The sequence below is a fragment of the Alosa sapidissima genome, chromosome 5, assembly GCF_018492685.1.
Source record: "Alosa sapidissima isolate fAloSap1 chromosome 5, fAloSap1.pri, whole genome shotgun sequence".
Taxonomy (NCBI): domain Eukaryota; kingdom Metazoa; phylum Chordata; class Actinopteri; order Clupeiformes; family Clupeidae; genus Alosa; species Alosa sapidissima.
The window spans coordinates 5,412,222-5,438,513 of NC_055961.1; the positions used below are offsets into that span (position 1 = coordinate 5,412,222).

The following is a 26,292-nucleotide window of genomic DNA, read 5'->3' on the forward strand; positions in this document are numbered from 1 at the left end:
TGTTTTTGTCCAAAATGACTTACAATGACATCAACAAACATTACATTAATATTGTGAAAATAACAGTTTTAAAAATACAAAAATGAATAATAGACTGAATTGAATTTAAACCTTGACTCTGTAAGGGTAACTAATTGGTTAGATAGAAGGTAAACACATGACTTTAGGATGCTGAAGATCCAAAAACTATCACATTATGGCATTATAAATCATCCTAACCAACGAGGAATCACAGATGATGAAGAGTCAGAAAAGTAAAAGATCATTTTAAGGCGTCATAGGGATACTTTCTAACTGCTGACATGTTCTTGGTCTGTCACATACAATATGGCACTCACAGAGGACACATAGAGCTCAACCACACACAGATGCAGCACATGCATGGAAACATTCTCTCTTTCTCAATATCTTCCTCTCTATCTCCTCCTCTTCCTCTCTCTCTCTATCCCCTCCTATCTCTCTCTTTCTCTCTCTCTCTCTCTCTCTCTCTCTCTCTCTATCCCCTTCTATCTCTCTCTCTCTCTCTCTCTCTCTCTCTCTCTCTCTCTCTATCCCCTTCTATCTCTCTCTCTCTCTCTCTCTCTCTCTCTCTCTCTCTCTCTCTATCCCCTCCTATCTCTCTCTCTCTCTCTCTCTCTCTCTCTCTATCTCTCTCTTTCTCTCTCTCCTCCTCTCTTTCGCACCTTTTCTGCCTTTGTCAACTGCCTTCACTGGTTCTTGTCCCGCACTGTCCTCTACTTAAGTTCAGTATAAAGCACGCAGTATCAGAGCACAACAGTGAGACCAGATCAGGGCCATTGCAGCGATCAGTGGAGACTCTTTTCCCTTAGAAGTGACCAGGACTCTATAACACCAACAGGTTACTGAGCCAGACTCTTCATCTAAGGACCAAGATACAAGACCTGACCAAGTGAGTAACAAAGGAAAAAAGAGTAACGTGGATCACATTTGAGTGATGCATTTGTGTGACATCCATGCCCGTGGCAATGTCTTTCTAAAGTTTCAGCATAGCCTACAACTATTGATGTGAATCCGTTCAAATACTCTAAGAGCTTCCCCAACTGCATTATAAACACTTATCCCTCGGAGATAAGATATTGTTTTGTTATTGGCTGGTAAGGTGGCTTTTAATTCTGGACACCTATGAAGTAGATCTGGTAAAACAGTTAAATCACTGTTCCATATCAATGCTCTTTTGAATGGGCACTATAACAACTATAATAGTAAGTGATGGTTGAACCAGGAAGCAGGCTTCATAACAATGGAATCAACTAAACAACCTACCCACTGTTATCATTGTCAGTAACCAGATAGAGAAAGAGAAAGTAGTACAACAAACTGAAGAAGTCGGTTTAATTTTAAACTGGATGTTTCCTTTGTTTGCCTGCATACATGAGTGGCAACTGGGGGATAAACGATATAACAGCCTTCGAGATGTCCTTGATGTCATCAGAAATGGACTTGGCGGAGGCACTTCACATCGTGGAGTTCTTTGCCTCTGTCTCATTGATTAATTCCGTATATTGGGACACCTTGATAGCCTTAGAATATAAGGACACACATTTGTTTTTGTTATTAAATAGTAATTCAAAAATATACGCTTTTGGTGTTGAATCACTGGCAACGCACCTTGTTCAGTACACTTAGAATTGTGTAGCAAAATATCTACAGTGCATAAGCACTAACTACATTCAGTAAATCCCTTAGTTGAATACTTTACAGAAATGCTATACATTCTTCAAATAAAGAACTTGTAGGCATTAAATTATCATGACGAGTTTCAAACAGATCAGAGGTTTCAATAAGGTTTTTTAAGAATGTTTATAGGTTATGTTTATAATCTTTTAGCAGAAGCTTTTGTCCAAAGTGACTTACAATGACATCAACAAACATTACATTAATACTACAAATTAACAGTTTTAAAAATGCAAAAATGAATAATAGACTAAATTGAATTTAAACCTTGAAGCATAACTATTGGTTAGATAGAAGGTAAACACATGACTTTAGGATGCTGAAGATCCAAAAATTATCGCATTACAGCATTATAAATCATCCTAACCAACGAGGAATCACAGATAAAGAAGAGTCAGAAAACTAAAAGTTAAGCCATTCCAAGTTCAGAGTTGAAGATGAGGTCACATTCAGCATTCTGCACACACACACACACACACACACACACACACACACACACACACACACACACACATGACAAGTTTATGGTTTTTCATATATGACACTAGGTCACGTACAACCAAACCACAGTCATGTACACACTTCAACCTCCACTTCCTGTCTCACGCTCACTGAGCTCTCTCTTCCACTTGTTTTTTTTTTCTTTGTACTATATCAAAAGCAAACTTAACTTTCGTTGGCCTTTTGAATGTCTTACTTTCACTTTCACGTCATCCACTTAAACTTTCCTACTTGCTAGATTTGACCAATCGTCCATAGCCTTCGTACAAACGTAGTTTGAGTAGGACTACTGATCTTCATGATCTCCATGCTTGTTGACATCTTATCATGCATTGTATTATTTCATGATCGCTAAACTTTTGATTCTTTTTAATGTTGTCATCAGTTAAATTTATTCAACTGCGCTTGCATGTAGGCTCTGCCATTCAGTTGTGGACAGAAATTGCAGTAGGGGGCGGAGAAAGGTGCAGATTGCCTGATGAAGTGAAAGTTTGATAAATAGCATGTACACTTGGTTATCACAAGGTTCGCTATCTGCAATTTGTCCATGGCGCTGATAACGCTACGTTCGCAAATGTACGTAGCCTACATCTGCCCATTGTTTTCTCTCATTGTTTTCAGTGACTGCCTATCCTTACAGCTTATCATTGCTCAGGGATTAAGACCAGGGACATTTCATTAAGCAGTAGCAGCTCAGCGCTTTCTCTGGAGAGTCAGAATCAGGTTAATTTGACCTTGCTGGATTCTACTCATTAAAGTATTGTTTTTTTAAAAGTATTTATGCCTTTAATGACAGGACAGTGGAGAATGACAGGAAGTGAGTGGGAGAGAGAGCAGGGGTGGGATCTGGAAAGGACCACGGGGCGGGAATCGAACCCGGGTCGCCGGCGTACGGTGCAGGTGCCCCAGCCACTCGCACCACAGCCAGGGCCTCATTCAAGTATTGTTATTGGAATTACTTACCACTAAAAAGTAACTGTAAAGAAACAGTATACACCTAGTATACAGACATTACAGGAAGCGACCAAAGGAAACAGGTGACTCTACCTGTAGTATTCGGTGACCTCAAACAACAGGGCCCTATGTTGAAAACAGCCAGAGATCTCCATTAGACCAGGGACATTTCATGAATTAATCAGTGACGGCTTAGAGCTTCCTCAGGAGAGTTAGAATCCGGTTTATTTGGCCAAACGAGTTACACACAAGGAATTTAGTTCCAGTCCTGGACTCAGTCTCCACTTATTTTGGTATACTCACCACAACTGTATTTCTGCATAGTAGGTGCACTTACGATGGCCAGCAATGTTTCCCACCATGACAACAGCAGTTGCTCTTCCGATGCTGATAACACCGCCCTTAAAGGACTTCCATTTGGAGGGGTGCCTGTAGTCCTCCTTCTGAACTTCAGTGCGGCTTTGGTAAGTGTGTGTGTGTGTGTGTGTGTGTGTGTGTCCACTTGTGTGAAGTCCTGAGGTCAACCTTGTGTGTGATTGGAGAATGTCTGTAGTTGCCTGACCACTCTTCTTTGTGTACTTGTGTGTGTGAAAGGGAGAGAGAGGGCTTCGCGCAGCGAAGCGGCGGTCATATAGGTTTAGTCAGATTTTTTTTTCTTTTCTTTTCCGCATGGCCAAATTTCCGTCAAGGATTCCTGGGACACTGAAAGACCGGGGTGCACAAAACTTGGTGGGCATGTAGCCCCAGAAGCATAGCATGGAACCATGGTTTTTCATTTTGATCTGTAGCCCCCCGGCCAGACTGGACCCCCGAAAGGAGGGTAGGGCAGACACAGTTTTCTGTGAATATCTCGAAAACCGTAGGGTTTTGGAGGACCACCTTTTTTTGTATATTGATCTTAAGGGGCCAAAATTAGGTGTTGTAATTGCAGGTATATGTGACCTAACATGGTCAAAACTGCATGAAATTGGAAGTGTGGGATCAGTATGACACCCTCTGAATGCACACCAAGTTTCATGGAATTCTGTTCATGGGGGGCCATACAACAAATTAATTTATGTGACTGTACACCAACTGGCCTGTAGGTGGCCGGACACAGTTTTCTGTGAATATCTCGAGAACCGTAGGGCCTAGGAGGACCACCTTTTTTTGTATGTTGGTCTTAAAGCACACAACTCAAACAACTACAAACAAGTCTTTGGTGTTGCTTTAAGGGGCCATGTCATATGCACATATGTGCATAAACAGATATTCACACACACACATACATTCACAGTAATCATACATATGACACAAACACACACAGTAGACATATGTACGCATGTATGCACATGCACACACACAGGCACACCCACAGGCACACGCACACACACACACACACACACACACACACACATAAACACGTACACGCACACAATTAAGAATTTCTCAGAATTATGAACAGGCAAGATGGGGGTGGGGTTGTATTTTACATGTGAAATCTATGAACTACTCATGTTTTGGTTAGTACTTGGATAAGAAACCTCCATGGAAGAGTAGATTCCTGCTGGAAGTGGTATTGGTGGCTGGCCAGTAGGTGGCACTCTTCCCTGTGGCCAAAAGCCACCAAACAAATATCAATCCCAATGTCCTATTGCAGTGAAAGGGACACTGTACTGCAGATGTTTTCCTTTGCATGAATGTTAAATTGAATCACATACATAAAGACACACACACACATAAAAACACACACACACACACACACACAAAGACACGTAAACACACACACACTACACATGCACACACACATACATGCACACACACAACACGCACAAACACATAAACACACACACACACACACACACACATGCACCCATACAAACACAGCTACATACACAAACACAAGCCCACACACAAAACACACACAAAACACACACACACACACACACTCACACGCACAATTACAAACACACAAAAAAGGTACAAAGTAGGAAATGAACACAATTTGAGATGTGTAACTTATTTTTGTGGAAAAATGGGCTGGACTGGGCGGCAGTCATATTTCGTACCGCTCTGCGGTACATCTAGTTGTAAACTGATTGGTTGCCCCCTGTGTATGTGAGAGCTGATTGATTGTGACTTATGTGTATACAGTGATGCCAGTAACGCGTTACTTAGTAATTAGTCTATTAATGGTTATGAGTAATCTAACGCGCTACTATTTACAAACCAGTAATAATATATTAAGTAAAGATATATTCTTTGCTTTCTTCTTGTCCTGGGGATTAACGTCATGTAGGCTAAGCTCACGTTTACAGCATGAGGACAACTCACGTGTAAAACCACGCAGTGACACAAACGTAAACAACAATGGAGGGAGGAGAGAGATGCACATTTTATCTATACAGTCATTATTTTGAGTTTGTGTCAGCTAAACATGACAACATTAAGGTACATTGTACATTCTGTGCTGGCGACAAAGTGCTGTCTAGCTAGACATCCCAAGTCTCCCGAAGTTTTGGGAGTCTCCCACATATTGATAGCAGCTTCCTGACGCCCGCAAATTACATAAAATCTCCCGGAACCTAGAGCGAACAAGAGCACGCAAGCCAGACCGGACTTCAAATCGCGCGTGCATCTGAGTTTAACGCGCACACAACGGAGAGGGAGTGAGAGAGGAGTGGTGCGTGTGTGTGCCTGAAGCACATCCAAAACAGAGAGCATCCTGGTCTGTTTTGCTAAATCAACCAATCAGTTTTCAGTGTAGGTGGGCTTATAACTCTTTTCTCCCGAACTTAATTAATCAGTTCAGTCAGTGTATCTAGGAACAGGAGCGTCACGGCAGAGTCAGTGCCACTCAAAAAGGAACATTTAAGACCCATTTCACATCAGACTACACAAAAGTGTACCCAATTGTCTCATAAGAGTAAAACATAATGATAGTATTGCACACTGCACTGTTTGTAACAGTGACTTTAGCATTGCTCACGGCGGGTTAAATGATTGCAAAAGACTTGTTGAGGTGAGTTTAATAAGTGTAATTTCATTTGCATATTACTCAGGCCTATACTAGATGGCTAGTTGCCAAGGCGACATGAAAAGACCAAACTACCAAAATCTACATATTTTACTATCACAATTTCTATCAATAGGCCTTCCTTATTTGGTGTACTGACTAGACATTATTGAACAAACATCTGAATTTCAGTATCTAAGTAGGTAAGGTTGGGATGTCTGCTATACATGGCTGACATTACTGTTAAAATGCACTTCCAGTATAGTGAGTATTGGCAAAACCGGTTATCATTTTTATGTTGAGGTGGTGGGGGTGTGCTGAAAGTAACTAATAAAGCAACTTGTAATCTTACTTAGTTACTTTTAAAATCAAGTAATCAGTTAAGTAACTAAGTTACTTTTTAAAGGAGTAATCAGATTACTTTTTCAAGGTAACTGTGGCAACACTGTGTGTATGTCAGAGGAGCTGATTGGTTGCCTCCTGTGTATGTCAGAGCTGGTTGGTTGTGTCTCCTGTATGTGAGAGCTGAGTGTGCTCTTCAGGTGCTGCTAATGATCTTCTCGGCCATGATGAAGAAGAAGGAAGAAGAAAGAAACCAAACAAACCAAGAGGCCCGGTGAGTGTGAGACAGGAAGTGGAGGTTGAGAGGTGGAGGTTGTGTACTTGACTGTGGTTTGGTTGGACGTGACCTATAGTGTCATATATGAAAAACCATAAACTTTTCGTGTGCGTGTGTGTGTGTGTGTGTGTGTGCGTGTGTGTGTGTGAGAGTGAGAGGGGGATGTTAGTGCACCTGATCCCAAAGCTAACCAAACCTTTAATAAAATGGTGTCTTTCTATACTTCTATAGTGATGCAGAGAATCCCCCAACGGGTTCATGCGGACAGCAAACACAACCTGACGATGACAACAGTGTAAGCCAACATCGCCACATTGCGGGCATCACCATGGATACAACCACAGCACCCACACCCTGTGTGTGTGTGTGTAGAATGGAGAAGGTGAAAGAGAAATGTGAAGATGATGCCTTTCACTACCTACGGTTCCAGCGTCACCTGATTGTGCAGATGCTAATTATGTGTGTGATATCTATATTTGTGGTCCTGCCTGTCAACATGTCCGGTGACTTGATGGGTATGTAATACACACACACGCACACACACACACACACACACTAAATTCTGCCTAAACCATTGTCATATGTCTTGTTACTTTAAACAACACTTTGCTATAATATATAATACTTTTAAGAGTGCTTTAAACCTTTTAAAAAACTCCGACGCGAAGGCTTGTTTGCCGAACCGCGTCAGAGTTTTTTAAAAGGTTTAAATGTAACCAAGCCAATAAAATAAAGGCTTTTTAACCTTTGAGAATTGAGAGTGCCTTGGAATTCCCTGTTTTTTCTCATCTACATTCTCCCATCCAAAGATCACCTCAAACAAACAGATTTGAGTCCAGGATGTGCATTTTTTTGTTTACCATGTCGTTGCTTGTTGTCGCTTTGGTTAAAAATATGTCAGCCAAATGTAATGTAATGTGATGTAATGTAATATGTAAGGGATAATGTATTGTCCGCCGGTAATTATCAGAAAATAAGTCCCGACAGGGAGAACAGAACCCCGACGCGCAGCGGAGGGGTTTTGCTTCGACCTGAAGCTAATGATGCTTCGACATCATTAGTGTGTGTGTGTATGTTTTTTACAGGTGATGATTCAAAAATATTTGGTAGAACCACCATTGCAAATCTGCCGGAAGGGTAGGTCTGGTTATTTCTTTGCATTGTGGGAAAATAGCTATGTTTGTAGGGGAAATTAACTTGTGTGTGTGTGTGTGTGTGTGTAGACTGCTATGGCTGCATACTCTTGTTGCAGTTCTTTATCTCGGCCTCATGGGGGCACTGCTGAACCAGTATACCTCTGGAATACCTATAGATCAGGTAGTTCAGGTATACACAGAGTGCATATTTCAATCTTTGATCGTACTCAATTGTATTTTGTTCTGTTTATGTGTATTTGCCTAGATATTTGTGTTTTTTTTTTCTATTCTGTTGATTTCTGTTGATTGTTTATGTTTATTGTTCAGGTACTTTTCATTTATGACAAGGAAGGAACACCAGAGAAAATCAAATCATACTTGGAGTCACGCACAGAGATCCCAGAAGGGTATTCCATCAACGTTACTATTGAAAAGATACAACAATTGGCACTTTCAGAACAACAATTGGCACTTTCAGAACAACAATTGACACTTTCAGAACAACAATTGACACTTTCACTTGAGGCTCAAGCCATTACATTAACGCAAGTTAGCAGTGTCTTGCCTTTGCTCATTTCTGCTAATGCAGTAGAAAAGTATAGTATGTTCATGAGTCACCATGTTCATGCCCCCACAGTAACTATGTACAGTAGTAATACTAAAGTCTCTAGATTAACAGAAATTAGTGCAATATACAATATGTGCAAGTTTTAAATGGGAAGTGAACCTGAGACCGAGGAAGGATGACTGAATTAACCATTGTGCTAGTCATTGCACCACCACACAGTGCAGAGCTGGAGATAGTATCAAGAGTTCTACCACAAGCATGTCAAGCTAATCATTTTTAACTAGTATATTTTTCATAAATTCTTCAGAACTAGTAAATATGTAAATCCATGCTTGATGACACTGTCTGGAAAAGGTTTCAACATATATTTTTGAAGTTGGACATGAAAACCTGACAAGACTAAATCACTTAATCATACACTCATTATACTAAATTGTGGGCTTGTGGTACTAAACTGTGTTGTTGTCTTAATTCAGTAAAACCATTTAGTGCACTATCTAGTAAAATGAGGGTACACAGTACAGAAACTGATATCTAACCAAGTGTCTTACTGTGTGTGTGTGTGTACTGTATGTGTGTGTGTGTGTGTGTGTGTGTGTGTGTTACAGTAGGAATGTTTGTGTCATATTTGCAGAGAATGAGGAGGTGTCTATAGTATACCTGTGTAACAAGGGCCAAGACATGGATAGGTATTTTGCTATCTAACATACACCTGAATGTTTCTGTTATAACATACTGTGTGTTTAACGTTTGGGTTGATATTGCACTGTTATTCTCCTGCAGCAAACCACCCAAGTGTCTGTACAAATACGATGTAGAGGTGAGTAGGCCCTGTAGTTAAACGTCAAAATGTTGCAAAGATGCAATCACAGCTCTGTGTGTGTGTGTGTGTGTGTGTGTGTGTGTGTGTGTGTGTGTGTCTAAACAAAGTTATCCAATCAACTTTCAGACAATATTACAATTACTATCACTACTATTACTATTGTTATTACTAATGCTACAATTACTATTACTATTTATCTTTTTTGTTTTTGGCAAGAGAAGAATTTGAAGAAAATTAAAGAAAGCAGGTGAGTGGGGTGGGCTTGCAAGGGTTCCTGTGAGTGTGTTTGAGTGCAGGACTGACAGCTCTATTCTCTTCAGGATTCGGGAGGTTTTGAAGTGCACACCTAAGGACCCAACCAGCAAGGACAGCCAAGTGAAATGTCAAAAGGCAACTGCTCACCCCGACAACATTTACTGGTACATACACACAATCACCTCACACATACATGCATACAGCACTTTCCACATTTATTGGCACCCCTAGAAGTAAAAACTGTATATTTTGGTAAATTAGGTAATCTTAGACTTACAATGGAGACAGATCTAACCCTGAAAGAAAGCAAGTTTATTCTGAAAGGAAAACACACACCACAATCAACAACATTAATGGTTACTGACACACACACAAACAGACACACACACACACACACACACACACACACACACACACACACACACACACACACACACACACAAACAGACACACAGACATTATTTCACAAAAAACAAAGGAATTTCACTTCCTTTTTTTAACAAAAAATCTAAAAGCAAAATTCATCTCCTCTTATGTGTCCTCCTCCTGTTCATCTCCTCTTATGTGTCCTCCTCCTGTTCATCTCCTCCTATGCGTCCTCCTCCTGTTCATCTCCTCCTGTTCATCTCCTCTTATGCGTCCTCCTCCTGTTCATCTCCTCCTATGCGTCCTCCTCCTGTTCATCTCCTCCTATTCCTCTCTCCTGTCTCAGGGAGAATCTGTCGGATGAGGATTTCCGTTGGTGGCTGAGATATCTCATCCTCTTCCTGCTCTTCATCATGCTCCTCCTCTTCACTACCCCCTCCATCTTCATCAGCACCATGGCCAAGTTGAACGTCACCATTCCCTTCTCCTATCTCATTGTGAGCCACACACACACACACACACACACACACACACACACGCACACGGACACAGAGGAACTTTTATTATTAAAAATTATGAAGGGAACAATCAATAGTTTCATATTCATAAGTGTTGCTGCATTAAAGTAGCCTGGAGTTCAGAATTTCCCCTGGGGATCAATAAAGTATCTATCTATCTATCTATCTATCTATCTATCTATCTGAGAGCACTTTGCTCTGGCTATTCTAACTGGCCACTTCCAGAAATCAGATACTTTTTCTAAACTCTTACTGTTTCTGAAAAAGTTTTACAGTATTGCTTACAGTGAACAAAATATCCATGAAACACACAAGAGCATTCTGAACAAAAAAACAACAGCAAAAGCCCAGATAAAAAGGGGGGAGAGACTAAAAAAAAAGCACAAAATGACTGTATCTACTGTAATCTCTGCAATCTTCAGGGTTAGGCCACATGTTTTCATCAACATCGCATTGATTACATGGTCAATGATGGCACGAATTTCATCACAGACTACTGTTCTTGCAGCCCTTGGAATGCCATCACACATTCTTACACCTTGCCCTCTCCTTGGGCCTGGTCTTCTCCCTGGCCCTGCTCCTCTCACTGCACCTGCTCCTCTCACTGCTCCTGCATCTCTCACTGTATCTCTCACTGGGCCTGCTCTTCTCCCTGGGCCCCTTGCTCTTAGAGAGCTCTCTTAACCTTGTCTTATAGTGTATAGGTCCAGACTGTCAGTAGAGTTGAAAATGTTGAGAATCAATGCAGCATTGAGCTACCTGGAATTCTCATATACTACCATTTAGTGACTAGATTACGTCTCTTATACACATACACTACCATTTAGTGACTGGATTACAAATGCGCGCACACACACACACACACCCACACGTATCAATTTCATGTTAGTGTGTCTGTTCTCACAGTCTCCAACTATCAAGCAGTTCTTCCCAACTCTACTGCTGTGGATGTTCTCCACTCTACTGCCACTGATAGTCTACTGTTCTACAAAAGAAGAGGCCCACTACACCAGGTAATACACACACACACACACACACACACACACACACACACACACACACACACACACACACACACACACACAATATTGCAAGTTTGTAAGGGCTGCAAATGGAAGATTCTATGATAAGGTCACATTATCAATAATAAGGTGAAACTTATTTTATTTTGTGGATAACTTTATAGTATGGCTTTTTCTGAGTGTTTATAATATAAAGTTTGGATTGGTATACACTTCATCTGTGTTTCCAGGTCCAGAGAGAATAAGGTTATGATTTACAAACTCTTCATCTTCCTGCTTTTGATGGTGTTGATACTGCCCTCTCTTGGCATCACAAGGTAACACACTAAAACACACACTTTATTTGATTCCATTTTACAAGATCAAGTTTCCTTAAGAATCACATTTTTGCATGTGTGTGTTGTCCTGCAGTCTGGATATGCTCCAAATCCTCCTGTTTGATGACTCATATAAAGGCAGGATCAAGCTAGAGTAAGTAGCCCTGCTCTGGTTTTACAGTTTTTTTTTCAACTGCTTTACACACTACATTTTTGCTTGTCACACAGTTCTCTAAACATCTCTTTCAAACACTATAACCCCACACCAAATTTACAAAACCATACACCATATCATTCTCAGTGTTTTCAATTTCCTAACACACATTTTGTAAAACATCACACACAATTCCCTACCTAACACACAGAAATCTAACAGGAAACGTATTCACCTCTTCTTCACACTTAGTCCTAAATGTATAAACACTTACTTTAAATTACTTTACTGAATACCATCCAATCATTGCCTTAGTATAGGCCTATGAATAGATATACTCTAGACCCATTCAATCTGTTCCTAGAAGATTTATGGATGAAATGTTCGGAACCAATGCAGATACCTTAAAATGAAAATAAATTAGATTTTACGTAAAACTTGTCTTTTGTCCCCAAGTTATGCTTGTGTTGTTTTCTGTGCCTCCAGGAACGCACTTGTTTGTTTCTGCAGTTGAAAGGTCTACAGGCCTATGAATATACAGTACACTCTTGGTTTCACTACACATTTGAGTGTGTGTGTGTGTGTGTGTGTGTGTGTGTGTGTGTGTGTGTGTGTTGCGTGCGTGTGTTGTGCATATGGGTTTGCAGGTGTGTTTTCCTGCCGGATCAGGGAGCTTTCTTTGTGAACTACGTCATTACATCTGCTCTAAGTGGTGCAGCGACAGAGCTCCTCTGGTTTCCACTGAATAAGGTGTTCAACAGGGCATGTAAATGTTTCATTAAGAAGAAGAACAACAAGACATCCAGTGAGGTGTGTGTGTGTGTGTGTGTCTGTGTGTGTACCTGTGTGTGCCCGATAGAGGGAGTGAGTGCACTAATGTCCATATGCACATGTATGTTTCCAAAACCAGGCTTACGAGTTTCCATACGGCGCCATGTATGCCTGGAATCTGAGTGTGTTCACTGTGATCATGGCCTACAGCATCACCTGCCCTATCATTGTACCTGCTGGTGAGCAATAAGAAATTAAGAGTCTGATATCTATCAGCGCATCATTTAATTTTCTCTTGTAAATATTGTGAACGTAGACATGGTGGAGAAACAACCTGTGTGTGTGTGTGTGTGTGTGTGTGTGTGTGTGTAAGTAGGTCTTGTGTATCTTATTCTGAAGCACCTGGTGGACAAACACAACCTGTACTATGCCTGTGAGCATTCCTACCTAGATAGGCAGGTGCACCTTGAAGCTGTCAATCTTGCCATGGCTGCACCAATCATCTGCCTGATATGGTTGTACTTATTCTCTGCACTTCAAGAAGGTACACACCTTTACTCACCTGCAGGTAGTCCATGTGTGTCAGCAGGTATACATCTTTACTCACCTGCACGTAGTCCATGTGTGTCAGTGTAGCTGCACAACTGTGTTTGTGTGTGTTTACCTTTGCCCTGTGTCAGTACACTTAAGCCAATTTTGTTTGCTTTCTCCACTGTACCTGTGCCAGGTGTGTTTACCTGTGCTTGTCTACCTTCACCTGTTCTGCTCATCCCATGTAGTGTGCTCTTGTCAGTGTAAGGTAATGATCAGACAGGATGTGCTTTGCCTCTTATAAAACGTGAGGTGCACTATGTTTTCATAAGTTCTTGAAGTTGAACTTTTTTTCAATTTGAAGTGATCAGGGCACATAAGGAGAGCGCAAAACGCTTACTGCCAATACGAAACAACATAAAAAAAAGACGCACCTCACTGCAAAAACAACATAAAAAAGACGCACCTCACTGCAAAAACAACATTAAAAAGACGCACCTCACTGCAAAAAGTCCTACTGTAAGTCTGTATCTGTACCAAACTGCTACTTTACATGTGTCCCCCTGCTCAGTTGGCCAGGTCTTTTACATGATCATCTGGTTTCTGTGGTGAGGTAATTATGGTATGTTTATATTGAAATATGGAGTACATTTGTTACCGTGACACCCTGTCTCTTCCTGGTTACAGGGTTCACAGCGTTGACAACTCTCTTCACCCTGGGGGTCCTCGTCATCACCATCACCATCTGCTTCACCCGTATCTGCTACGGCCTCTTCAAAGTAACAAAAAAAAACCCATATAACTTATAACATAATTAATAATTCATAACAATATAACTTACAACATCATTTTCATTGGCAAGTATATGCTGTTGTTGGCATATGTAAGGTTTTTTACATGCCTCTTCAGAGTAAATACAAGGTGAGGAGTCCTGAACATGTAATAGTGTACTTAAAGCTGCAGTTGGCAAGTCTGACTGATTGAGGGGACAGCCAAAATTTGTTTACAACTCTCATGTCCCTCCCCCACTACCACCGAGCACCATCTCATTGTGTTTGCGCTCTTTATTGCGCACAGACTGCACCAGACTGTGATTGACAGTCAGATCACACAGCCCTGCTCTGATTGAATCAGAAGAACCAGGAGCTGTGGATTTTTGCAATGCAAATAACAGGTTCTAGGTGGAGTTAGAAGTGCGGGTTTTTTTCTAAAACTGGCTGATTTATGTTGTTCTGTCGGAGCATAGTGTCAGTTTCAGTGAATATGATCAAAATGTTGCCAACTGCAGCTTTAACCAGGTTATGTGGCATGCTGTTCTTGTATTCTCAGGCAAACTCGGATACACTTAACAATGAGGTTAGTGAGTACACACACACACACACACACACCACTTCTGTTGGATTTTTTATTGAAGGGTGATCACTTAAATAAATGAGCCCTAAAATAAATCTGAACCTGTTGAAAGACACACACAGACACACACACACACACACACACACACACACACACACACATTTTAATTCTTTATTTAAATCCACAAATCATATTGCAACAGACAGGATTCAAATATTTCAAGAGATAAGATAGGGCTTTGTCACTCAATGGTATTCAGGGGTACAAAAAACATCTCCTGCGCCATACTGCAAGGCTGCCTATAACTGCAGATATGGAGCAAAACTTTGCTAGCTGTTTTGTTTTTCTGCTGGAGAGCCCTGCCAGCTAGCCTGGCGAGCCAGACCCACATTAAAATGTAGGGTCTGGGCACTCACCGTTCGCAGTGCTCAGTCCGAGGGGCGGGATAATCAGTTGTCTTTCAAATTCCCTCTGCACGCAATAGGACGCAATAGGATATTTGTTTTCAAGTAGCAGGGAATTCAAGCCAAACCGTTGCAACTCTGCCATCAATCATTATGTTAAGCCCACCTAACGACTCTATACACGATTTCAATGTCCTGATTAAGTTTCGATTTCTGGAGCTCACAAGCCAACGGAGAGTTGCTAGACTAGCCCTGGCAGCAAATGTAATTTGCTGCAGCTAGGGGCGCGTCTAGATTTCTAGGCTACCTGCCAGCCTTAACCCACTGAAAACAAGATTGTGGACATGTCCCAAGCTGCCAAAGATCAACACCACTAGCTTGCATTGATAGCCTAGGTCACATAGTTTTGTCCGTATGGGTTGGTACTTCATGATTTTATCATTAAAAGCCATGTTCATGTAGAGATCTTACACACATCCTATTTCAAGTATAAGTACTTCCCTTCTGTATCGGTCTAAAAACACAACATCAGGGGTGTTAGGGATGTTACAAAACACATCAGTGGAGATGTTGAACCATTCTGGCATAATACGCGAATGTTTGTACATGGTCACATTATCTGGAAGTACATCCTTAACAGTGCTAGCAATAAGGTCAACAATTCGGTTGTGACGTGCAGTATAAAGTCCTTTGTACATAGTACAGCCATTAACAATATGGGCAACTGATTCGAGGTGATGGTCAGAGTCTGAGTGCATTATACAGTGTGGATGGTGGATTGCAGGGTACCATAGTGCAAGGTTGTATTTGGTGGGTAACACCTGCAGTCTGGCTTTGACAGTGAAACAGAGGATGTCCTCCCCAACAGCGGCATTTGTAAACATGGAGTGTGAGACAGAGTGGTCGGCAAAGTGTAGGCATGTCAACTTTCCCTGCATTCTGAGTCCAGTCCAGTGTTGTTTGGTGTCTGTTTGTTTTAAGAAGGAATCTCCTTGCTGTTGTATTCTGTAGTGTAGGGAGCTGTGGATTTTTGCAAATAACAGGTTCTAGGTGGAGTTAGAAGTGCGGGTTTTTTTCTAAAACTGACTGATTTATGTTGTTCTGTCAGAGCATAGTGTCGGTTTCAGTGAATATGATCAAAAAAATGTTGCCAACTGCAGCTTTAACCAGGTTATGTGGCATACTGTTCTTGTATTCTCAGGCAAACCAGGAAAAAAAACCACCTAACACTGAGGTTAGTGAGTACACACACACATACACACACACACATACACACACACACATACACACACACACACACACACACACACACACACACACACACACACAAAAAAACACACACACTCAAATACACAAATACACACAAGGGACATGGAGCACACATGGACTCTGTTTTGTCTGTCGACAGGAGGTTCTTCTAGGGGAAGTCCAAGGTGTAAGAGAGACTGCTGACACAGACAGAGACCCACAAGATCTTCCCCTGATAGAAGTGACCCCAATGCAGTGACTCTCTAGTCCCAGACACTCTACTCTCCAGCAGCGTTGACCCATACACAGTTACTCTCTAGTCCAGCAGCGTTGACCCATACACAGTTACTCTCTAGTCCAGCAGCGTTGACCCATACGCAGTTACTCTCTCATTTGCTGTTTGTGACTTCTTGTAAAGACATTTCTAAGAAAAAAAGGGGAAAAAATATAGCTTTTGAGTGTGTGATTATCTTGATTTTTCATATGACTTGTGTACCTATAGTGGAAGAATTTGAGAAGGTGTTTGTTTGTTTGTAGGTATTTGTTTTTATCTTGCTGCAGGAATGTACTGCAGCAACTGTAGCAAAAATGAGAACATAGGATTTGTGCACCTCTAATGAAGAATTGCAGAAGTTTTAAGTGTGTTGTGTTTATAGGAGATACATATTTTTTGGACTGTCACAGTCCTGTAGCTTTTAAATGTGTGTGATTATCTTGATTTTTCATATGACTTATGTATCTCTAATGGAAAATTGAGAAGGTTGTGTTGTATAGGCATTTGTTTTTATCTCACGTTATTTTAATGCAGTTGTGTAATTGTGTGCTTTGTTAAGAGCTAAAAACATAAACTTAAGCATGAATTAATACAAAATCTTCTAACATCGCTTACAGGACCTTTTAAAAGCTCACATTTATGTGTTTGGTTATTCTTGATATAATAAACTGCGCCACATCGAAACCTTGTTGAGTGAGTCCTCTCCCTTCTTGTGTACTGTAGCCCTCACCATGTGTCAACCTGGCAATGCTTTAGGGCAACGCTTTAGGGCAACGCTTTAGGGATACTAATAACTGTTGACATGTGCTTTAGGGCAACGCTTTAGGGCAACGCTTTAGGGCAATGCTTTAGGGCAATGCTTTAGGGATACTAATAACTGTTGACATGTGCTTTAGGGCAACGCTTTAGGGCAACGCTTTAGGGATACTAATAACTGTTGACATGTTCTTTAGGGCAATGCTTTAGGGATACTAATAACTGTTGACATGTGCTTTAGGGCAATGCTTTAGGGATACTAATAACTGTTGACATGTGCTTTAGGGCAACGCTTTAGGGATACTAATAACTGTTGACATGTGCTTTAGGGCAACGCTTTAGGGATACTAATAACTGTTGACATGTGCTTTAGGGCAACGCTTTAGGGATACTAATAACTGTTGACATGTGCTTTAGGGCAATGCTTTAGGGATACTAATAACTGTTGAAAGATTTCTCACATGTAAGTTGAACCGGGTTACTACCTACCGGTACTATCATTTTTGCCACAGTAGAATACTTTAGAAACATGCGGTTTTGCCATACTTTTTTTTTCTCAAAAAAAGAGCTTGAAGGCAATAACATTACTATCATAATTTTATCATGACAAATTTCAAAAAGATTAGAAGTTTTAATAAGGTTTATAAGGATATTTAAAGGTTATGTTTATATTTTCTTAGCAAAAGCTTTTTGTTCAAAATTACTTACAATGACCATATTGTACAGCATACTTTAGAAACATGCGGTACACAATAACCATAAACAGATATACAAACACAAAGATACAGAAAGAAGAACAAATTGGTTAGATAGAAGGTAAATATACGTTTTTATACACTTACTGAAGATTCCAAAACTATCTCTATATCAAAGAGGATTATAGCATTCCACCAATGAGGAATCCCAGACGACAAAGAGTCAAAGAATGGAGAATTTTAAGGCATCATTTTTAGTGTCTCCAGGTTCAGAGGTCACATTCATGCACTTGAGCTGAAACACACACATACACACACACACACACACACACACACTGTACTTAACCCATGCTCACACTTAGCTGTCTTTTCATTGTCTTTTACACAATTTCTCAATTTCCGTGACTGCCTATCCTTACAGCTTATGATTGCTCAGGGATTAAGACCAGGCTCATTTCTTTAAGCAGTAGCAGCTCAGCGCTTTCTCTGGAGAGTCAGAATCAGGTTAATTTGACCAGATGAGTTAGTACACACAAGGAATATAGTCTCAAATTCCTCATTAGAATGAAGCATACCTACTCACCACTAAAGTATACTGTACTCTCTGCATATGCAACCAGGTAGATTTCTGCGTGTTGATTAAATAAAGATGAAACAAATACGGAGCACTGCAACAAAACTTTACACAAGCACATCTGTAGCGGCTGTCAGCTTCTCTCTCCATACAGATAATAAAAAGGTAAAAGAATGCAACAATGCAAAGAAATGCTGTGTTAGGTATAGTTATTGCTGTTGTCAAACATTTGATGTTGCCAAAATAAACTCACACTGTCTTATCAAATATGTGCTCAAACTTTCCAGCGCTGTTTGTTCGCTGTTTGTGTCTGTCTTTTAATTATTGTACCTTGTGTCTTTTATGTTTTCTTGTGTTGTGCTGTATGTTCTTTACTTTTTAAACTTTTCTTTGAATATTGCCCTTTTATGGTTTTATTTGATATTACTGTTTGCTTTTGTTTATAAATGTAAGGCACATTGAGTGAACTCTGTGTATGAAATGGGCTATATAAATAAACTTGACTTGGCTTGACTTGACTTGGAGGTCACGAACAACCAAGGGCACCTGCCCCTGATACTCCCTCAAGTGCCAGTGCCTCCTCATCTAATAATACAGAAGGTGATTTCCCCTGATCAATATTAAAATACATAAACCATGACTTCTGTGAGCTTGTTGTTGTTGTTGAAGAATAGTTACATTGTATTTTAGTATGATGTTTAATCAGCTTGTATTATTCTTTTTCATTTTAGGTCATCTCTTCTCTGCAGGTGTGAACCATACAGTATCTACATCAACTGATCCTATTGTCTCTTCAGTGTCTCTTTCAGTATAGTTGATTGTCTGTCGTTCTGCTTTTTTGCACATTGGACATTTTTTAAACCTAAAGGGATTAAAGTGTTTTGCTTGTTCACAATAAATACATGGTCTGATGTTCAGCATATCACTGTATGTCACCAGAATGCTTGTTTTGTGAGCCTGCTCCCATTTCAGATTGGAAGCTATTGAAGAGTAAAAACATGCAGAATGAAATGATATATGCCACACAGCTACAATTAATGCAATTGACAAAGGGTGTGTTAGTTTTTTTAACTATATTTGTTGGGCTTTTTGCCTTTATTTTGATCGGACAGTGAAGATTGACGGGATGTGAGTGGGAGAGAGAGATGGGGTGGGATCGGGATATGACCACAGGTCCGATTCGAACCTGGGTCCCAATGGGCACTTGGGCCCGTGGATGGTATGGGCACTGCAGCCTGTTGTGCCACAGCGCCCCCCGAAGGTGTGTTAGTTTAAATGATCAAACATTGACAGACAATATCTAATGGACAAAGGAAAGTTCTCTGCGCTTCTGCCGTTTAGCAACAATCCGGTGCAACCAGGCCAAGGACAGACAATGTGAAGAGAAGGAGAGGGATGCCGGTGCAGCTCAGGTGTCTTCTTAATTATTTATCTACTTAAAGGTGCAAAATATCATTGACTAACGTTTCCATGTGTAGTCACATCTTCATCAGAGTCATCAGAGAGATAAAAAATGAACAAGACAATATCTAACATTATTGGTGGCACAAAGTGGTGGGCCCCAAATCAAACTCTGCTTAGGGCCCCATAAAGGCTTGGGCCGGTCCTGATCTTAACATTAACTGTTGAGGCAGTCAACTGTTGTAGCACACGTTGTTATGGCAGCCGTGGCCTACTGGTTAGCGCTTAGGACTTGTTACTGGAGGGTTGCCGGTTCGAACCCCGACCAGTAGGCACGGCTGAAGTGCCCTTGAGCAAAGCACCTAACCCCTCACTGCTCCCCGAGCGCCGCTGTTGTTGCAGGCAGCTCACTGCGCCGGGATTAATGTGTGCTTCACCTCACTGTGTGCTGAGTGTGTTTCACTAATTCACGGATTGGGATAAATGCAGAGACCAAATTTCCCTCACGGGATCAAAAGAGTATATATACTTATACAAAAGACTCCTTCAACTGCTTTTTGTTGCCAGTGGTTGTTTGAATAAAAAAAGCGCCAAGCGTGAACTTAGCCTTAGCTATGCAGGCAGCTAAGCAACAACCCACTGTTGAAGAAAAAAACACAACCTCTAAACCACAACCTCTAAAGCGTTAGTGCCTTGCATTTTTAGAAGCCTCACTTTTTTCTGCTTGGGCCTTGCTAATCTAACAGCAACAAGAAGCGTATTGCAAATGTCAGTAGCATAGTTTGTTTGTTTGTTTCTTTATTTCACCTCTCTGCTAAATGACCTGAACAGTTTTTTCGCCCGTTTTGAAGCACAAAATGACACCCACCCACAGAAAACCTCACCTCCCCCCCACGACCAACCCCTGTACCTGTCCTCTGCCAGCGTGAAGAGAACACTAGCCACCATTAACCCACGCAAAGCAGCAGGCCCAGACAACATACCAGGCCGAGTGTTGAAGGACTGTGCAGAAGAGCTGAAGGATGTTTTTACAGACATTTTCAACACCCCATCACTTTTCAAAGCTGCCACCATCATACCCGTGCCAAAGAAATCATCACCATCATGCTTCAATGACTACCGTCCTGTAGCACTCACGCCCATAATCGGCACCCAGGCTACCTTCTCCTACTCCTACACCGGTTCGGGCCAAACGGTCTAGGAGCAGTAGTCGGTAGCTCAAACAGTCTAGGAGCAGTAGTCGGTAGCTCAAACAGTCTAGGAGCAGTAGTCGGTAGCTCAAACGGTCTAGGAGCAGTAGTCGGTAGCTCAAACGGTCTAGGAGCAGTAGTCGGTACAAAAAGTGGGTGAAAAAGAAGATATAATAAGAAAACTTAAGAAGAACAATAGTGGTCTTGCTGATCAAACCCACTAATTAGAATAGGCTAGTAATGCAATACTACATACAATACATATGTATATGTGCATGGATATACTGTATGTGTGTGTATATATATATATATATATATATATATATATATATATATATATATATATATATATACAGAGAGAGAGAGAGAGAGAGAGCAATACAGAACAGGTTGTCTGTCTGAACTGAAGTTACTGTAGTGCTGCATGTAAACACACACTTGTCACGCTACATTTATATGTGTATGTATGTAATGTTTGTGTGTGTATGTATATATATATATATATATATATATATATATATATATATATATATACCTGTACCATGCAATCTCCACAACCCCATTCATGAGGAGGCTGTCTGGAGTGCTGCCTTTGCAATGACGGTTGAAAAACACAGGATGCTTTTGTTTGTTAATGACATCATTCAGTATCTGAGATTTGGAGTTGCAATCAGAAGTGCCCAGTCTAATAAAGGAAATAATTGGCACTGGAGTATTGAACATTTGTCTGTTATGGTACTTTCCACTGGTGTCTGATGCAGTTTGTGTTTTGCTGTGCCATGATTTCCTGATCTGTCGGAGTGCCCAGAGAGGGAACTCCACTTCATCTGTGCAGGGGTTGGGCTTTCTGATTTGATATAAAGAAAATGGCTAAAAAACAGTCAACCTACATACAACTAGTGACATACATGATTTGCCAGTTATTTATTAATCTAAACTTAAAAAGCTTACATTTCCTACCTGTTCTAAATATTGCGGTCATCACGCCATCACCTACAACTTTTTTTTCTCCAACAAAAGTTTACTTGGTAGCCATAGTGACCTAAGGTCATAGCAGACCACATGGCTGTAAAGCAAGATGACTTGTGAGATCAAGAAAAGTAAGGAAATCTACTCTGTATTCTTTGTGTTGGCATGTGTCTTCTTATGTGTCATTATCATGAGTTGTAGTTTTGTGTATTTAAATAATTATAATGAATTTGTATCAGTTTCATATTTAATTTGGTGTGTATTGTAGCTAGCTAGTAGCCTGGAAAATCCAGACCCTGATAATCTAGAAAGATTAAGGGTGTGGCCAAGAACAATGTAATGGCCCAAATCGAGGGGCGGCAACAAGCATGCATTTAAAAATCTCACTGCACGCAATTGGATAACACTAGACCATGTTTACCCTGAATGATTTTGGACTTCGACGCAATCGGATAACACTATGACCAATATTTACTGTCCTCCAACGTTGCAGCGCTGTCTTCATCAGTTTAGCTGGTTCCCCGGAATGTTGGGGTAAAAGTAACATGCATTATTGCTCTTTGCCAGAGTGTCTCGCAGAGACAATTCCATTGTGCTCTCACGAGAACTCTGGATTTCCAGGGTAGCTAGCTAGCTGCTAGTGTTTTTGTTTTGTTTTTTTGCAAAATGGGAAAAAAAATGTCATCACCAGATTGTCTCAGACAAGTTGATGAAGTTACAATGTCTTCATGCCATGAAGTTATTCCTCACAAAGAACAGATAAGTTGGTACATACCAATTACTCATATTTGAAACCTTATTTTACAAAATTCCAAAAGATCTGGAGAAAGTGAGAGAACAACTTATGGATCTACATCACTGACACTGTCATCAGGTGACACAGATGTCTTTGTGTGCCTATTATACCACATAACAATTGTTCTGGCTCATCCGCAACTCAGGAGTGAAAAGATCAATATTACCACTTCATGATATCTGCATAGCGCTGGGAGACGAGCTCACACAGTGTCTCCCAGCACTACATGTGCTGACTGGGTGCGATACAACCAGCAACATATCAACCAAACTTGCAGCTCTGAACACTGTCCACAAACCAGACAACTCTTTTCTGATTCTCAATGCCAACTGTCCACAGCTAACAGAGTGCAACACAAATGGCAGAAACATTCTTGGTCAAATATCTCAAAATATCAACGGACATGGAGACATTTGACGACCTGCACATTGCTGCGTTCGATAGTAATGCCCTTAAGATGGACTTTGAGAGGGCCGCTTTCACCTCAGCTAATGCAAGAAAACATACAAAGAGCCTATTATCAACAGCAGCTTTGGGTCCAAGCACCATTTACACACACCACCTTGATCTTAACTGCAGATGCTAATGGTTTTGTAAGAAAGGCCAGTTTATTAGTCCCTGATTGTAATCTCAAAACATGAAGGTTCGCCAGATCCCTGCTTGTATGGCAATGTATGTAAATCAGGTTTATAGGCGAAGTACTTGCGTATACAAGGAATTTGGTCTCTGCATTTATCCCATCTGTGAATTAGTGATCACACAGGCACACAGTGAACACACAGTGAGGTGAAGCACACACTAACCCAGAGCAGTGAGCAAGGGCACTTCAGCCGTGGATGTGGGCATGAGATAGCAGTGATCAACCATTTCCCCTGCCCACATTTTTCCTACTGGGTCGGGGATCGAACCGGCAACTCTTCGGTTACAAGTCTGAACTCCTGACCAGTAGGTCACAGCTGCCCCAAGTGTGCACACAAGAATGGGTGTCTCTGTCGGGTAGCTGGTATCCGTTGTTGCAAGTACTGCAAATGCAATGGAGGCAATAGTTGTAAAAATCCTATCACTGAATGAGATCTCATTATCATCCCCATACCTGGACTCTGTTGTGAAAGTTTTACCTTGCAACACAGGGAATAAACCTGTTTTAAGATTCCAATGATAATAGCAAGGTTGGATATAAAATGTCTGTATATTAATCAAATGCTTGTCTTCTTTCTTTTAAAAAAGTCCCTTGTTTGTATACAATTGTATTTATAATTTTCCATTCAATAACACCCCCCCCACACACACACACACACACACACACAACATCCACACTGAACAACTAAACACAATCAAAAATATCAAAGCAGAATTCTTGCACTTACACTACTTGGGGCAGCCGTGGTCTACTGGTTAGCACTTGTAACCTTAGGGTTGCCGGTTTGAACCCCGACCAGTAGGAACGGCTGAAGTGCCCTTGAGCAAGGCACCTAACCCCTCACTGCTCCCTGAGCGCCGCTGTTGTTGTAGGCAGCTCACTGCGCCGGGATTAGTGCTTCACCTCACTGTGTTCACTGTGTACACAGTGAGTGTTTTTTACTAATTCACGGATTGGGATAAATGCAGAGACCAAATTTCCCTCACGGGATCAAAAGAGTATATACACAATATTCCACACAACTTCTTGTACAGGCCATGGTTACAGTATCTCCAAGCTGGACTATTGTAATTGACTGTTAGCTGGCCTTCCTGCTTGACTAGTAAGATTGTTACAATTGATTCAGAATGCTGCAGCACGCCAGGTCTTCAATCAGCCAAAGAGGACACATGTAACTCCTCTCCTAGTTACTCTCCACTGGCTCCCTATAGTGGCCAGAATTAAATTTAAATCTCTCACTTTGGCCTATAGGACACTGACTGGATCTGCTCATTGCTATCTTAATTCCATGATCAAGATGTATACCCCCAACCGCCCACTGCGCTCTTCTGATGAGCGTCTAGTGTGTCGACCAGCTCCCCTCTGCTCTCCTCTGCTCTCCTCTCCTCTCCTCTCCTCTCCTCTTCTCTCCTCCTCTCTGCTCTCCTCTTCTCTCCTCCTCTCTGCTCTCCTCTTCTCTCCTCCTCTCTGTTCCCCTCTCCTCCTCTCCTCTCTGCTCCCCTCTCCTCCTCTCTGTTCCCCTCTCCTCCTCTCCTCTCCTCTCTGTTCCCCTCTCCTCCTCTCCTCTCTGTTCCCCTCTCCTCCCCCCTTCTCTCCTCCCCTCTCCTCCCGTTCATTCTGTTCCCCTTTAAGGTCTTTCTCGGCACTGAACCCACAGGGAGGCCCAGGTGACTGGATGGAGGGAGCTCAGCATTGGAAGCTCTGTGTCTGTATTCTGCCCTACAAAGCCAAAGTGCAATATCTGCATTTTTTGTGAAATTCACTTTTTTACACCAATATAAAATACCCTCATCCAAGCCATATCCTCCGATCAACCTATCAAAATACCATTGATCTACTGAAACATTTCCTGAAGATATAGAGGTTTCCATTCTACAGTATCTGCTAAAATACAGTGTGAAAGACAAACAACAATGCTGTTTTTCTCTGTACTTTGGCTTTGTACATGTCTGCATTAGGCCTGTCTATTGCCTTTCAACTGTGAGAGAAACGTTGCTACTGCTTCAGAAGAACACTGATGTCAACAGCAGAAGCCTCTGTTATTATCAGAACAGTGTGTGTGTGTGTGATTGCCCAGGGAGTGGTGTGTGTCTGCCCAGGGAGTGGTGTGTGTGTGTGTGTGTGTGTGTTAGCTGCTGTATGAATACTCCATCTTTGCAAATTTTGGACGAAGGTGTGTGTGTGTGTGTGTGTGTGTGTATGTGGGTGCGGTTTTCTGTATGGTCATGTACTCTGACCCCACGTTGGTACCCCTCTGCTTTATCTAAATGAAGCATTGCTTATCTGTGCTACGGTACACTATCCCTTGACGTGACACACACACACACACACAGGCTATCCCTTGACCTGACACACACACACACACACACAGGCTATCCCTTGACCTGACACACACACACACACACACACACACACACACACACACACACACACACACACACAGGCTATCCCTCGACCTGACATTCACACACACACACACACACGCACACTTTTCTGTATGCTATCCCTTGACATGGCACACACAAACAGTATGCTATCCCTTGGCTTATCCTACACACACACACTCCAGTATGATGTCCATCGAACCCGACCCACACACAACCCATACACAATTCCAGTGTTTCCCAAACTTTTTCCCTATTTACAATGAGAAGATCTTACGGCTCACCACCGTGAAATCAAGCATACAAAAATCACTACATAATTGCCCCACCGCCAAAAACATACATGATATTTTGAAGCATAATGTTGCAAAGGTGTAGGTGAA

The 26,292-nt window shown here is 41.4% G+C and overlaps 1 protein-coding gene across 1 annotated transcript; it reads left to right on the plus strand.

Annotated features, from left to right (window-relative positions):
- The first annotated feature begins 9,532 nt into the window (after positions 1-9,532).
- On the plus strand, positions 9,533-17,129 carry LOC121709003 (CSC1-like protein 1). Its single transcript, XM_042092006.1, has 13 exons — positions 9,533-9,538; positions 9,612-9,710; positions 10,259-10,409; positions 11,337-11,443; positions 11,683-11,769; positions 11,864-11,923; positions 12,571-12,728; positions 12,826-12,933; positions 13,071-13,238; positions 13,913-14,004; positions 14,555-14,581; positions 16,184-16,216; positions 16,391-17,129. Exons 3-13 carry the CDS (start codon positions 10,326-10,328, stop codon positions 16,487-16,489), a joined length of 1,023 nt encoding a protein of 340 aa, XP_041947940.1. The 5' UTR covers positions 9,533-9,538; positions 9,612-9,710; positions 10,259-10,325; the 3' UTR covers positions 16,490-17,129.
- The last annotated feature ends 9,163 nt before the right edge of the window (positions 17,130-26,292 follow it).